Source organism: Marmota monax, unplaced genomic scaffold, assembly GCF_021218885.2.
Source record: "Marmota monax isolate L192 unplaced genomic scaffold, Marmota_monax_Labrador192_F-V1.1 WCK01_AAM20220418_F8-fsc00066, whole genome shotgun sequence".
Lineage (NCBI taxonomy): Eukaryota > Metazoa > Chordata > Mammalia > Rodentia > Sciuridae > Marmota > Marmota monax.
Window position 1 is genome coordinate 1,258,152 of NW_026692805.1, and position 17,028 is coordinate 1,275,179.

At 36.2% G+C, this 17,028-nt stretch overlaps 1 protein-coding gene across 1 annotated transcript in view; it reads left to right on the forward strand.

Moving 5' to 3' along the window:
- Positions 1-15,290, forward strand: part of Rab18 (RAB18, member RAS oncogene family) — a 37,335-nt gene extending 22,045 nt beyond the window's left edge. Inside the window, exons 5-7 of the mRNA XM_046448332.2 lie at positions 9,630-9,748; positions 9,823-9,889; positions 13,318-15,290. Of these exons, the coding sequence (XP_046304288.1) occupies positions 9,630-9,748; positions 9,823-9,889; positions 13,318-13,493 (362 nt within the window). The 3' untranslated portion in view covers positions 13,494-15,290. The remainder of the gene's footprint in view (positions 1-9,629; positions 9,749-9,822; positions 9,890-13,317) is intronic.
- Positions 15,291-17,028: the final 1,738 nt, after the last annotated feature.

The window sequence follows — 17,028 nt, forward strand, 5'->3', positions numbered from 1 at the left end:
TAAATAAGCTTAATATGATATAAGATGATATACGATGAAGGTAGTAATAGAGGAAGACAGTTAAAATCCCATTCACTAACTATACTATAATTTTTTCAAAGTTGCAATATTTGGTCTTTTTAAGAAATTAAGAGGGTCTTAGGTGTTTATGTTTATATAAAATAATTTGCTGTTTTTCCAGGATTGGGACCTAAATATTCTTTGGTATTTGGATACATCTTTTTTGTCTTATGAAGGGGGGGAATAGCCTTTGTTTTTCTATAATTGGTTTTCAGTTATCACATTGGATATAATTTCATTTCTGTCACAACATGTGTTTTAATAAGACTGAAAGATATGTTGTATATTTTTTCCACATTTTAATTGGTGTATTTACAGTTGTTCATATTGATGTTTGTTGTTACATATTTTCACATGCACAGAATATATCTATAATTTGGCCAGTATCACTCCCTAGCATTTTCTACCTCCCACCTCTTGGTCACTTTCCTCTATTGATCTCCCTTTGGTTTTTAGGAGATACATACCCACCTTTACTTTCCTTTTTTCTCTCTAGCTTCTGCATAGGAGAGAAAACATAAAGACACTTGACCTTCTGAGCTTGACTTTTTTCACTTAACATGATGGTCTCTAGTTCCATCCATTTTCCTGCAAATGCCATGATTTCATTTTTCTTTGTGGGTGAATAAAACTCTTTTGTGTTGTATATATACCATGTTTTATGTATCCATTTATCTGGTGATACACACCTAGACTGGTTCCATAATTTGACTATCATGAATTTGTGCTGCTGTAAACGTGTATTCCTGTATCACTGTAGTAAGAAGACTAATTCTTCAAGGTAAATACTGAGAAGTGGTATAGCTAAGTCATATGGTGGTTCTGTGCCTACTCTTTTGAGAAACCTCCATACTGATCTCCATAGTGGTTGTACTAATTTACAATCCCACCAACAGTGTATGCCGCAGTCTGGCTGGGCACAAAATCAGGAGCCACTCAAGCAGGAACAAACTTGATTTTTGAAACTGCCGCCAATACCCCGTACGCTGTGTTCTCCCGGACCCCAACAGGAAGTCCCTCCTCCGGAATTCCCTCCTACCGCACTTCCCCAACCAATGGGAACTCTCCAGGGGTCCCATAGCAGGCTGAGGTGAACAGCAGGAATCTAATATCCATAAGAATGCAGATCTTAACATAATCATATCATCTCAATGGCTTGCTGGCATCACCTTCCAACCAGAAATGCCATGCATCATATTACTTGGCTGTGGCTTTTAGCATCTCCCCGCTTCTGTTTAATTAAGCAACAAGCAATGTGGCTAGGGACCGTGCCTGTTAGGTTTGTCCAATTGAACATATGGTTCTTACCCGTCATCGGATGAACTGACCTGTAGGCGTCAGCCTCCTGTCTTAGGTTGATACCACTGCAATTGGATCATACCCGACACTGACTGCCGGTCCAGCATATAGCCATACTTGTGGATAGGCCTATGCACCAGTGGGGGGGTGAGGTTCTTTGCCTCACCTCTGTTGGCCCCCAAATTTGGCCTTGGTGCCGGTGGGGGGTGAGGTTCTTTGCCTCACCTCTGTTGGCCCCCAAAATTAGACCATCACTAGTAGAAGGGAGGAGGATACAGAAATGCCACGACACCAAGCCAATTGACGGCTCCTTAGGAAAAATTGCATCACTGGTGACACATCAGCAAAGATACGCCAGCACTACCATAATTTGCTGCATCAACAGATAGATCACAATGCATACAAGTGATACATAGTCCAGGCAAGTTCTGCAAGCAGTTCAAAGCAGAGGAATCTATCAATATGTCCATTTCCTCCCAAAATAAATCGACTCCTTGAATGAGCATTACTTGTTGAGTTATTATTCATTGATGCATCAGTTTATAGTTTGCTGTGATAACTATCGAAGAAACTGTAGTTTGGTTTCAACTTTGTCTTCACTGGCACTGGGATGAAGATAGGAATTTTGACAATGATGCTAAAAAAAAATTATGTAACATTCCAACAGGTACTAAGAAAACAATTTTTTGAACAATTTACATTATCCTGAACAGAATTATTAAATATAATGAAAAGGAAAGGTGAAAGTAAGCAAACAGATCTGTTAACCTGCTTATTTGTACACATATTAAAACAATCCTCAACAGCTGTTTACCCAATTTAAATTAAACCATTTAAATCACGTGAATAAAAAAAAAATTCGGATCCATTTATTCATGAGCGCTCCTCATATATGATATATGGACATACACACATACAGACATACAACACAAAACAGAAGTGTGCATACATAACATACAACACATAAGACAATAGTAAAGGCCTTGTAGCTTTACACAGGTGAAATCTCCATTGCAATGTTTAAAAACTCCACAGTCAAAAAATAAAACTGATCAGAAAAACATTAACCTAGGTCTGTATGAGCTCAAAAATAAAATAGAACTTTATGATGTGGGAAAAAGCAAATAATAAAATAGATATTGAAAAAAGCATCCTGGTTAATCACTGTCGCAGATGTAAGAATAGCCAAGCTGGAGCTCTGGATATCAGCTATTATGGATTTGAGTCAAATCATCTTCTTTTTTGGTCTGTAGAAATTGTTTTGGTTAGTCTCTCTGGAATCCAAATCGGCTGCTGTTCTCCCTGTGGAAACACACAAACAGAACCCCGACTCCAGACAATCACTGGGTCAGGACCTTCCATTGTCCTGTTAGAATATCCTTCCAAAGTACCTTAGGCTTATGTACATTTTTTGTGTACAAATGTCTTTCCGCAGCACTAAGCCCTGATGAATCCAAATTTAAAAAGTTTAGAGTAAAAAGGGTTATTTTAAGTTTATCTTTGGGGGATATATACCCCTTTCCAATTCCCTCCTTTTGTTTTAATAAGTACATTTTAATAGTTTGATGAGCTCTTTCAACTATGCCTTGTCCCTGTGGATTGTATGGAATTCCTGTTATGTGAGTAATGCCAAATGATGAGCAAAATTGTTTAAAAGAGGTAGAAGTATAACCAGGACCATTATCTGTTTTTAACTGTCCTCTAGGATTGACTGCAAGATTAACTTGTGGTAAAAAAGGTCACACAATTTTGACATTGTTTTATTATATGTCTGGCTTATTCCTTAGTTATTTTAAAACGCTTTTGTAAAGTATTAGCATTGACATGGAACCTTTTATGAAAATTTATAGCTTCTTCTGTTGTGGAGAAAATATGTATGTCATGTGAAGATTTATCTGCTAATTCATTGCCCAAACTAAGGGCTCCAGGCAATCCTGTGGGTGCCCTGATATGTCCTATAAAGAATGGATCTTTTCTGTCCCCGATTAGTGTTGAGAGCCACAGCCTGAGGGGCCCCAGCAAACTTCCAGCTGCCAGCAAACTTCCAGCTGCCGGCTGATGATTGGCTCACAGCAGCCCCAGCAACATCTAGCTGATTGGCTCCTCGGCCCCAGCAACATCTAGCTGATTGGCTCCTCTGCGGTGATGCTCATTGGACTGTTTCCCTGCCCTTTCAGACCACGGAGCTGCTCATTGGGGGACTTTTTTGGCTCCGCCCACGTGACCCAGCCAATCGGCCTCAAGAGCAGGAGGATTGTGGGAGGTGGGGAGAAGCTTGTGGGGGAGAGAGAGGCTTGTGGAAAGCCGGTGGTGGCAGTTGAGGCTCTGAGGGTTTTTCCTGAGAGGCTATTTTGTTTGTCGTGTGTGGTTCTAAAAATAAAGTTAGTTTCTTTTGACAAGTGGCTCCTGATTGTGCCCAGCCAGACTGCGGCAGATTAGACTTTGTATAGTGGAAAACAAAGAGAAAACAGTAGAAGAAGGGGAAATCCTACCAGCATCTTCAAGGGATACTATAGCATTAACTATATACTGACTATCAGAAAATAAATTAAATACAGAATTTTTAAACATCACAAAAGCTTGTAATACTGCATTAAGCTCTACCTTTTGAGCTGATTGTTTGGGTACTAAAAATGTAAAAGTTTGATCAGGGGTAACTACTGCTGCTGTACCATTATTTGACCCATCAGTGAATATATTTGGAGCATTCATGATAGGGGTTTTTCTTGTCATTTTTGGAAAAACTACAGGATGCTTAGACCAAAAAGACATCAAAGGATTAGATGGTAAGTGATTATCAAATGAAACATTAGATTTACACATGATTATTGCCCAAGTATTTAACTCATTAGCTAACTCATCAATTTGATCCATAGTATATGGAGTAATAATTTTATTGGGAGAAATCCCAAACACTCCCTTTGCTGCTCTTATTCCTTTGAGTATTAGTTGTCCTACAGCCTCAGGATACCTAGTAAGAATAGTGTTAGGAGAATAAGATAAATGTATCCACAATAATGGACCTTCTTGCCAAAATACTCCTGTAGGAATATTTTTTGTTGGTAGTACAATAAATAATAAAGGCAAACATATGAATTCTACCCAATGCATATTTTCCATATATGTTTCAATGATTTTTAATTTCTTTCTTGCTTCAGGCGTTAACATGCGGGGTGAATTTGGATCTGATGGACCTTCAAATAAAGGTCCTAGCTCTCCTGTTGGTATGCCTAGATAAGGCCTTATCAATTTATGTCTCCCAATAACTTTTGAAAGTCGTTAAGTGATTTGAGTTGATCTGCTCGTATTTGAATTTTTGGTGGACGGACCATGGTTGAGGATAATAGAACTCCTAAATAATTAATTGGGAGATTTAATTGTACTTTATCTATTGCTATCTCTAGATTATAATTTTTTAATAAATTTGTAAGTGTGGCATAACATTCTAGCAATGTGTTTTTATCTTTGTGTGCCAATAACACATCATCCATATAGTGAAATATTTGTAGTTCAGGATTTTGATTTCTAAGTGGCTGGATTGCTTTGTTAACATAAATTTGACACATAGTTGGACTACTAGCCATCCCTTGAGGAAGTACTTTCCATTCATATCTCTGATCAGGACCTTCATGATTTGGTGCAGGGATAGTAAATGCAAAACATGGACTATCCTCAGGATGAAGTGGAATTGAAAAAAAAACAATCTTTAATATCTATAGCTAAAATATACCACGTTTTTGGTAAAGCAGACCATTGGGGAATCCCTGATTGAGCAGGTCCCATAATAACCATCTCATTATTAATGGCTCTTAAATCTTGCAATAATCTCCATTTACCAGATTTCTTTTTAATGACAAAAATGGGAGTATTATGGGGAGATACGGAAGGTTGTATATGTCCCTCCACTAATTGTTGTTTGACCAGGTCATGGGCTACTTGTATCTTCTCTTTAGTCAGGGGCCACTGAGGAATCCACACTGGTCTTTCTGATTTCCAAGTAATTTTGATTGTCTCAATGGCCCTTTCTGAAAACCCAATCCATGTCTATTTATTCCTTGATGTATTTGAATTGGTGCTGTCATACCTTGTTCTTGTTCTCTTAATCTTTTTTCTTTCCTAAAGCCTTGTCTAGCCCTAGTAGTGGGCGCGTTAGGATTGATGTTATTTGTGAATGTCAAACCTAATTGATCTAGGACATCTCGTCCCCATAAATTTATAGGAAGATGATCCAATACATAGGGCTGTATAGTTTCTTCACATCTTCAGGATCCTTCCAATCTAATACCATTGCACTTCTATGGGGATTAGTTGCCACTCCTAGGCCTCGAAGCGTTTGAGTGTCTTGTTGTAATGGCCAATGTTTTGGCCATCCTTGACGAGATATGATGCTAAGGTCAGCACTTGTGTCCAGTAGCCCATTAAATTCATGTCCTTGAATATTTAGTTTTAGCATTGGGCGAGAATCTAAATTTAAAGACAGCATAGCCCAATCCACACCTGTGGAGCTTAATCCCCTGGAACCTCTTTGTACAGAACGACTGGAAAATTTATCATGCAGGCTGGGTATTATTAATAACTGTGCTATTCTATCTCCTGGTGAAATTACTGATATACCTCTTGGAGAACTAGCTATAATTTTTATTTCACCTTCATAATCGGGATCAATTACCCCAGGACTTATCATAAGTCCTTTTAGTGTAGAAGAACTGCGTCCCAATAATAAGCCTACTGTTCCTTGGGGAAGAGGTCCTTTTACTCCTGTGGGAATGAGTTGAACTCCCATCTCTGGAGTTAGTACTGCTCTGGCAGAGGCACAGATGTCCAACCCTGCACTCCCTCTAGTTTGTCTGATGAGGGATTTAATGGATAATGTGTCCTGGGCACTACCCTGATGGTGTTGCTGGGTTCCTCCATTGTCCCGTATATTTGTGGTTGTGGGCCCCGGAGCATGCTCACAGTGAAGGGTGCCTGCGGGCCATAGGTTGTTACAGCCTCCTTTAATTGCTTCACTGTTTTGAAATTTAAAGCACGGTGAATTTGTTGCCCTCCTGCCTGCTCAAGTACAAGGCATGCTAATCTTTGGGGTCCTGCCTCAGGATTCCATCCATCAACCACGGGAGTTGAGGGCCACTCAGCTGTAGATGGAGCTGTTGGTTGAATTACGCCCTCTGGTGATAGAACGGAGTTAGTAGCAGCCTCCTGTTGTAGCTCCCCCCCTGATGGTTGTTTGTCCTTCAAGCTTTCTTCCTTTAAATTTTCCTCTGTCTGACTAGCTCAAGAGACCTTCTCTTTTGTTTGACCTAACATGTTTTCTACCATAGTCTGGACCACTAACAATTTACTTAACAGTCTTTCGGGTTTTTTTTTTTACTAATTTCTAATCTACTATAAAGGTAACGCAACCCGATAAGATAACGTAAAACAAAACCGAAACAGAATGAAACAAAAACAGAACAAAAAATCGTTGTATCAATTTTCTCTTTCTCAGGGCCGAACAACTTCAAACCGTGAGCCAACCATTTTTCCCAGTTTGCCTGAGAAAGTTCTAATGATAGGCAGCTTGAAACAAAAACAAAATAAATCAAAACAATAACACATTGTTTTTTGAAATGGTCACCCATTCTCTTGCCTTCCCTCAGGGGCAAGCAATTTTACTCACCTCCAAGTTTCAGGCGTCCCCCGCACGGGCCACCAATTGCCACAGTCTGGCTGGGCACAAAATCACAAGCCACTCAAGCAGGAACAAACTTTATTTTTGAAACTGCCACCAATGTCCCGTATGCTCCCAAGGGACCCAGGCTGCGTTCTCCCTCTCCAGGACCCCAACAGGAATTCCCTCCTCCAGAATTCCCTCCTACTGCAATTCCCCAACCAATGGGAACTCTCCAGGAGTCCCTAGCAGGCCAAGGTGAACAGCAGGAATCTAATATCCATAAGAATGCAGATCTTAACATTATCATATCATCTCAATGGCTTGCTGGTGTCACCTTTCAACCAAAAATGCCATGCATCATATTACTTGGCTGTGGCTCTTAGCAAGTGTAAAAGCCTTTCTTTTTCTCTACATCATTCCCAGCATTTATTATTTTTGTTTTCTTGATAACTGCCATTCTGACTGGTGTGAGATGAAATGTCAGTTTTGATTTGTATTTCCCTAAAAAATAATTATGTTGAACATTTTTTCATGTATTTATTGACTATTTGTATTTCTTCTTTAGAGAAGTGTCTATTTGATTCATTGGTCCATTTATTAATTGGGTTTTTTTTTTGGTGTAAAGTTTTTTTTAGCTCTTTAAATATCATAGATATTAATCCTCTGTCAGAAGAGTAGCTAGCAAACATTTTTCTCTCATTCTGTAGGTTATCCCTTCACATTCAATCCTTTGCTGTCCTGGAAGCTTTTAAATTTGATGCCATCTTGTTTATTAACTCCAGGCATTATTTCCTGAGCTTCAGGGATTCTGTTGAAAATGTAGTTTCTATCCCTAAAAGTTGAGTGTTCACTCTACATTTTATTCTAGGAATTGCATAGTTTCTTGTCTAATTCTAAGGTCTTTGATCCATTTTGAGTTGATTTTTGTTCAGAGTGAGAGATAAGGGTCTGGTTTCATTCTTCTACATGTGGATAACATTGTCCCAGCACCATTTGTTAAAAAAGGCTGTCTTTTTTCCAATGTGTTTTTGGCACCTTTGTCAAGGATCAGATGTGTGTGTGTGTGTGTGTGTGTGTGTGTGTGTGTATTTGTCTTATAATTCTGTACCACTGATATATGTGTCTGATTTCATGCCAGTGCCATGCAGTTTTTTGTTACCATAGCTCTGTAGTATAGTTTGAAGTCAGGTAGTGTGATGTTTCCAGCAATCCTTTTTTGGCTTAAAATTCCATTGGCTATTCTGGATCTTTTATTCTTCCAAATGACTGTTTTTTCTAGTTCTGTGAAGGATGTCATGTATTTTGATGGGGATTATATTAAATCTGTGTGTTGCTTTTGGTAGTATGGCCATTTTAACAATATTAATTCTGCCTATCCATTAATGTGGGAGGTCTTTGCATTCTCTGGGGTCTTCTTCAGTTTCTTTCTTCCATGTACTATAGTTTTCATTGTAGAGGTCTTTCACCTCCTAGATTTATTCCTAGGTTCTTGGGTTTTTGTTGTTGTTGTTTGAGGCTATTGTGAATGGAGTTGTTTTCCAGATTTCTTTCTCAGCAAATTTGTTGGTATATAGGAAAGCTATTGATTTTTGTATATTGAGTTTGTAACCTGCTACTTTACCAAATTTGTTTATTAGCTCTAGCAATCTTTTGGTGGAATTTTTTTTTGTATCTTCTAGGTATAGTGATAATTTGACTTCTTCCTTTCCTATTTTTTAATCCCTTTTATTCCCTTCTCTTGCCTAATTGCTCTGGCTAGAATTTCTTGTACTAAATAAGAGTGTTGAGAGTTGATATCCTTTTCTTGTCCCAGATTTTAAAGGGAATGCTTTCAGTTTTTCCCCATTTACTGTGAGTTTGGTTTTGGATTTTTTTATATATAGCCTTTATGATGTTGAGGTAGGTTTCTTTTACCCCTAGTTTCTTCACTATTTTTATCATGAATGGGTGCTGAATTTTGTCAAAGGTCTTCTTTGCATGTATTGAGATTACTAAGTGATATTTGTTCTTAATTCTGTTAATGTAATTAGTTATATTTATTGATTTGCTTGTACTAAACCATCCTTGCTTGTCTGGATAAAACCAACTTGGTCATGGTATATAATCTTCTTAATATGTTATTGAACACAATTTGCTAATATTTTATTAAGTGTTTTTGTATCAAAGTTCATCAGGATATTAGTCTGTAATTTTCTTTCCTTGATGTGTTCTTATCTGGGTTTTGTATGACTGTGATACTGGCTTCATGGAATAATTTGGAAGAATTGGCATTAATTCTTCTTCAAAGGTTTGGCAGAATTCAGCTGAGAATCTTTCTGGTCTTGAGCTTTTCTTTGTTGAAAGGCTTTTTATTACTGCTTGTATCTCATTACATGTTATTGGACTATTTAGTTTCTCTAAATTTATATTTAGTTTCTCTAAATTTATATTTGTCCTCTTGATTTATATTTTAACATGTATTTTTCCATATAAATCAGTATATACTAGACACTCATTAGGCGTATCAAAAAACAGATTAGCCTATATAGTAAAGTCAGCTTCTAGCTACATATCAGAATTATGTCATTGCCTCTTATTTTTAATGCTCATTTAATAAATGATTCTGCTTGTATTTCAGTTTATGATGTCACAAGAAGAGACACCTTTGTTAAATTGGATAATTGGTTAAATGAATTGGAAACATACTGTACAAGAAATGACATAGTAAACATGCTAGTTGGAAATAAAATTGATAAGGTAAGAAGGTAGATACTTAGAAATTTGGTTCAACATTTTGGCAGCTTTTCTTAATTATAGCATTTATTTTTTAGGAAAATCGTGAAGTTGATAGAAATGAAGGCCTGAAATTCGCACGAAAGCATTCCATGTTATTTATCGGTAAGTATATGAGTGAATATCTATCTTTTCATTAATGATGAACTTTAAAGTGGGGATTTTGCTAAATTTATTTGTTTATGAACCACAAAATATATTTCTTTAGTTTATAGTTGCTCTTGTGCTACAAAAATCTTCCAATAGAATGAGATTCTTTCTTTCTATAAAATTAAATAGGATCATGTTATGTGAAATCATATAGAACACAATTGAATCATTTCTCTAAAGACCTAATGGCATTCAGTTCAGCCTGGCACCTACTGTTAAAGTTGTGTCTTCCTGGTCCATGTGCTGGCAGTATAATATCAGCACCACTTGGGAGCTTGTTAGAAATGCTTCATCTCAGGTGCTGCCCCAGATTTTTGGATTAGAATCTGCATTTTAATGAATTTTTATTTTAACAAGATTTTTAGATGGTTCATATGCATATTAATATTTGAGGAACATAGTAGAGCAGGGCTTGGCTAACTATAGGATGGGCCAAATCTGGCTCTCCCATTTATAATAAATACAGCCATGCCCTTTCATTTACATATTGTTTATGACAGTTTTATGCTACATGGCAGAGTTTAGTAGTTACCCCAGAGGTGTATAGACCATAAACCATAAAATATTCACTATCTGTACCCTTACACATAAAGTTTACCAACCCCTCATCTTAAAAACAGCTTAACTATATCAGAATTACCTAGGGAGCTTTTTAAAATTGCAAGTCCCTGTCCCTTATCACAAAACCAGAGGCATTTTATTTGAAGTACTTAAGGTGATTGCATTGTGAAAGCAGTTTTAGGAACTACTGATTTGGTTATCCCATGGTGTTAGAAATTACTAGGAATTTTCAAGTGGAATTTGAGGAACAACATATATGGATAGAAGCAGGGTATAAGGTTTTTTGAGAAAAAAATGAGTACTACCTTTACTCCTTACTTGCTATATATCCCTCATGCATTAGTTTATTTAGTATTTTTAAACATGGAGGATATAACAATGAACAAAACAGACCAACTCACTGCCCTCATGGAATGTACGTTCTGGTAGGGAAAACAGATTTAAATAAATAAGCAGTACAATGAAGCAAAGAAAACATGGTTTGTGTGGATAGAAAGACTAGGGTGGGGATCAAGTAGTAAAACTTTTTTGAGGTATTGCCGTTTGAGTAGAAATTCATCATGTGAGTTTTAGAGGTGATTCAACTCCAGCTAAGAGCGGATATTTCCTGAGGTCAGAATCGGTTGAATGTGTTTAAGGAATAGGAAGAAAGCTTGTGGGATGGAACATAGCATGTGTTGGAAAGGAAGAAGACTGATGATGGTGAAAGATAAGGCTAAAAAGATCATGTTGGACCTCGTAGGATATGGTAAAGAGATTGATTTTATTGCAAGTGTGGTAGAAAACAGTGGAGTCTGATACTCTTTTTAAAATTCGTTTTTGTAGACCATAGGCTGTGAGAAGCAGAAGCAAGGGTCTTGTTCTGCTTTTACATTGGCCCAGGTAAATGAAGCTGGTAGCTTTGACCATAGCAACAGTGGGTGGTAGAAAGTTGGTAGTTCTGGGAAATACTTGGAAGTAACACTGACAGGATATGTAAATGGATTGGGTATGGAGGATAAGGAAAGAGAGCTGTCCAAGACAACTCCATGTTTTTGGCATGAGCAAGTAGATGGATTATACTGACATTAATTGTGATGTGGAGCAAAGACCAGGTTGGGGTAGAGAAGTGGGAGGTCAAGGATTTTGCTTAGATATAAGAACCAGTGGATGTGTTGGTCATTGGCATTTAGATTGCATTTAGGGTTTCCTGACTAGAGTGATCACTTCAAGAATATGGGCTTAAAAGATCTGAAGATTGAACCTTGGGGCACTCTTAACAATTAGAGGCTAGCAGAAAAAGGTGCTATCAAGTAAGGTTGTAAATGACATAGCAGTAAGATAGGAAGATTACCAGGAATGTTCATTGTTTTGGAAGTGAAGTGAACATACTATTTAAAGAAAGAGTGATTAGCAGTATTAAATGCTGAAAGATTTCAAATAAAGATAGGATGTTAGATTTGACAATACAAAGGGTGTTGGTGGCTTTGAAAAGAATGGTTTCAATGGAGTGGTGTGGAACAAGAGCCTAATTAGGGAATAGTAATCTCCTCTTTTCACATTTCAGTAACCCATGATCAACCTTGGTCTAAAATTATTAAATGTAAGATTTTAGAAATTAACAATTCCTAAGTTTCAAATAACTTTTTATCATAATATATTGTTATATTCGATTTTATTATTAATTGCTAATCTCTTACTCTGCCTCATTTATTAATTAAACTTTTATCATAGGTATGGACATATAGGAAAAAAACATAATATAATCAGGGATGTCTTGGTACTTACCCCCCTTGGATAAGGAAGGGCTGCTATCATTTGAAGAAAAGAATGCAAGATAAAAACGTGGAAGCTGCTTCTCTAGATAACTAGCTCAAACAATTTCCCAAGAGACTAGAGAAACTGAGTAGTTGCAAGAAGGATGTGTGGGTTATAGGGAAAATTCATGTGTGTATTTTTTTATGGCAAATAATTTGGCACACTTTAGAGATTAGTATGTTAGAGAAGAGGGAGAATATGATTCTTCACTACATGAGAAAGAATGGGGTTCCAGGTCTAGTGAAGGGGATTTAGGTAGGAACAAGTTTATCAGTTGTAATAGGACTGAAGGCAGTAAAAAAGATACAAATTCAGTTAGTTTGGAAATTTTTTTTTATTAGTGGAATGATGAGGTGGTTCTTGCCAGATAGTTTGTTTTTTCTCAATATAAAGCTAGATGATGAGGGGCTCAGGGCATGGCCCAGCATTAGAGTATACACTTAATATGCACAAAATTCTGAGTTCTTGGCGATATTATCAGCAGAGATAGAGGAGTAGTAAGAAAAAGGAATATAATTAGTCACCTGAAGACGGTGAAGGTAAGGTAAGTTTAGGAATCAGTGCTGAGTGTCCACTTGACTTTCATGAGTATAAATAAAATGGGACCAGTATTCATGATTGTATGTCATTTTATTCTGCTACCTATCGCTGCTTGGTTGCATGCACAGAATCATCAGGATAATTGTTAAACTCGGGGCATAAATTTCTTTATTTTAAAATAGGAATAACATCTGCTTTGGGGATCATTTTAAGAGTTAACTGAAAAACTAAGGAAAAAACTTGGACATAATATTTGAGTAGGGCCTTACAAGTTATAATTCAGTCACAAAATCCTGGGCTTAAATGCTGTATCTTATGGATAAAATTTAAGTAGCTTAATTTTAGAGTTGAAATTCACTAAAACCTATGAGGAGAAATTGCTTATTCAACTGTCAATGTGTTGTAGGCTGATATATGAGTTTTCCAGAAAAATGTGGGAAAATGGACAGGAAGTATATATTATGACCTTTTTCCTTGAATTTCAGAGGCAAGTGCAAAAACCTGTGATGGTGTACAATGTGCCTTTGAAGAACTTGTTGAAAAGATAATTCAGACGCCTGGATTATGGGAAAGTGAGAACCAGAATAAAGGAGTCAAATTGTCACACATGGAAGAAAGCCATGGAGGAGGAGCCTGTGGTGGTTATTGTTCTGTGTTATAAACTCTGGGAAATTCCATCTCTTGCATATTTGATCAGATAGTGACATCTTTCTGTATATAAACTCTAACTGCTATTTTAGGCACCTTGCAGTTTGCACATAATTGTTTTGTATCATGGCAGTAAATATTTGCAAGAAATCCTCCTCATCGGCCCTCCCAGGTAAAATGTTATGGTACGCATGCACAGTTTGCAATCTACAGTTTTATATGTAACATAAAATAGGTGTACCTTTATGAGTACATTTGATTTTATGATTTACATTTATCATGTAATATTTTAAAACATCCATCTATCTAGTGTATGTCAATACAAGGTCTGCTGCTTTGTTTTGTTTTGGTTTTTTTGCTTAAATATTCCTGTCAATTACTGAACTACTTGGTATGTAGATAGAACTCCTAGAACCATGAGAGGTATACCGGTGTCATCAAACCTGTTAAATTTCCTTTGAGGAATTACAGAGCATGATTTCACAGCTTTTCTAGGATGTTTGAGATTCTCTTTTAGTGCTAAGCAAAATTCTCAGTACAGAATGTAGCCCAGCCAATTCATAATTAAATCTCTATTTGTTCTGATGATGCTTCTAAAATAGTACTGATGTGTTAAAGAAGTCTGGTATTACTTTCTAATTTACTTCATTGATTAGCTCAGTTGTTTTAACTGGACTTTTGATCCTCTGATATGTACATTGGATTCATAATCCTATGTGCAGTGCTTTTAGTTATGTCGCATTTGGCAGAATGGCAATAAGGTTTCCCTCACTGGGGTTTCAGAAGGACATAAATAGTGTGTTTATCATAACTCCTTTAATACTTACCACTTTTAAAACCTTCTTTTTTTTTCCATAAATGTTGGTAGCATTTATCCAGGTACCTCCGTGTAGCTTGTGTAATTTTTATGACTATCTGTATCTTATGACCTCCAAAAATAGCCAATTGATATTCAAAACCTATTTCTGTACTTTAAGGAGTGGGAAAGGAAAAAAAAAGCAAAACTAAATGACAATTTGAGAAGGGTATACCTGTGTGGGAAAATGCTATTGCAATGAATATCTTGATGATTTATTTTAACAAGTAACAAATAGCTTATTAAAACCAACTTTGTATACATTAATATCTTTTCTGCAGTATTCGGTTTTCTAACCTTCTGTTGTTGCAAATTGTATGTTTTTTCCTATCCATATGTTATTTAATTACATTGATCTCTGGTATTTTAAGCCCCCAAATAATTTGTCCTTTAAGGGTAGTCACTACAATACCCCTCAGTAAGATTCTGATATTAATTTCTTATCACTTTAATCTCTGTACAATTATAAATGAGATAAACATATTTGTGGACCTTTGCAGTATGTGTTAATGAATTTACTTCAAGTTGGGTTCTTTCTGAAATGTACATTCTCATGTGTGAAAACCTCATTTTCTACTTGGTTTACACTTGTTAGTCTACATTACATATGATTAAAGGTTTTATACATCCTGTACACTTCACTAAATATAAAACATTTACTTCTATAATGTTAGAAAAAGGTAGTTAATTGTGTACTTATGATTTGTTCATGTTACATTAAACTTTAGATTTGTGTATTTATGTAGTCTGAATTGACAAAACTTTTCTGTGTATTACTTTTTGCTCCTTGAGTGACATAATAATCTTTCTGTGCATTGGATTGTTGTCTTGATTTAGATAGAATTTGGATACATATGAATCACTCATATATAACCTTAAAAATTAATTTTGTTTGATAGATTTATATTGTAATCTTTTGTAGTTTTTGAATAAATATAGCCTGCTTTCCCTAGATGCATTTGTGCAGGACGTATTATACATTTCCCTTTTACTCCCATTAGCTAAGGAACATTTGAATATAGTGCTATCAAATTCTCTAATTTATGTGGCTTTTATTTTACTATTTTGTGTTATACACATAGTGTTTTGTAGTGGAGGTTTTTTAAAGGAGATAGTTGTAATATCTAAAATCAGGCACCTGTACAACTTCAGGATTTTGTTAATTCCTTTCAGAATAATTTGAAGTAGTCTTAAAGATCTTTTTGCAGATGGTACAAAATAGAACGATTAGAATATAGTATTTTGAGTTCTAGGAGTACAAAAATAGACCTAAACAAATTAACTTTTCAATTTATGAGTAATAGTTAACATTTATTGAAAGCTTCCTTGGTGGTAAGTGCTGTTCTAATGCTGAATTGTTTTGGTAAACCTTACAGCAACTTTAAGAGATTGATATTCCTGTTATGTCTATTTTAATGAAGAAGATGATGGAACAGGCATATTAGATAACTTCCCGGAGGTCAAGATAGCTAATCAATGAGCAAGTTGGATTACAAGGCTTTTTCACTCCTGACCCCACTCTTAACCATTGCTCCTTGTATTATGGCTAGTTGCTAACTTTTGTTTTAACACAGCCAACTTAAAGGAGTTTCCCTACTTTATCATTCTCTTTGGTTATAGGTGAAGTATTTCAAATTTATTGGCTATAGAACAAATCCTATTTATGTAATGCTACCCCATAAGTCATTTGACCTCAATGTTCAGGTAATAGAGTAGATGGTCCCTCATCCCTGATTTAGTAAAGGTAAAATATTAGGGAGCTTATGGCCCCTTACCTCCGTATATGTAATTGGACATGAAAAAAACAATTAAGTTTAGAAACAGTCTTTTGCTTAAAAATCTGGGGTGGTTTTATTTCAAGCACTTAATTTCCAACTATAAACTCACACTTTATTGACATTTTTAGTTGAGTCTAGTGGAATAAGTCTTGATTTTGATGAATTGTAGTTTGCATACTCAAGACATACAAATAATTCTCTAAGTGTGAGATTGACCCCAAGCTCATAAAGCAGTTCTTACACCATTACTTATTTTACTTGTGGAACAGCACAGACTTACTTCATATCCATAGTATTTTTTAGGTACAGTTTAGGTGATTTTTTTCTGTGTTTTCCAAGTGACCTGGGACAACAATCCTATTGTATTACAGATTAAAGATTTCAGAATTCAAGCATTATATGTCTCTCTCACAGATTTTGCTAATAATACTTAAAAAGTTTTTCATCCATTAATTTTTCTAGTTAGATAGAGGGATAAAAACATGTAATCAGAGCCAGGTGTGGTGGCACACACCTGTAATCCCAGCGGTTTGGGAGGCTGAGGCAGGAAGATCATGAGTTCAAAGCCAGCCTCAGCAAAAGCAAGGCACTAAGCAACTCAGTGAGACCCTGTCTCTAAATAAAATACAAAATAGGGCTGGGGATGTGGCTCAGTGGCTGAGTGCCCTTGAATTCAATCCCCAGTACCAAACAAACAAAAAATACATGTAGTCAGTTTTCAGAAGACATTTTTCTGGTTCTGACTTCAACTCTTCTATGGGTAGTCAACTATAGACTTTATCCCAGGTTTTGTATAGATGTTGGAAGAAGAGAATACTAGAAATAGACTGAGTCACATAGATGAAGTCAAAAACGTGGGAATAAGGACTGTAGAATTCCTCAGAAATCTTTGTGTTTTGTTTTAGTGGGAACAT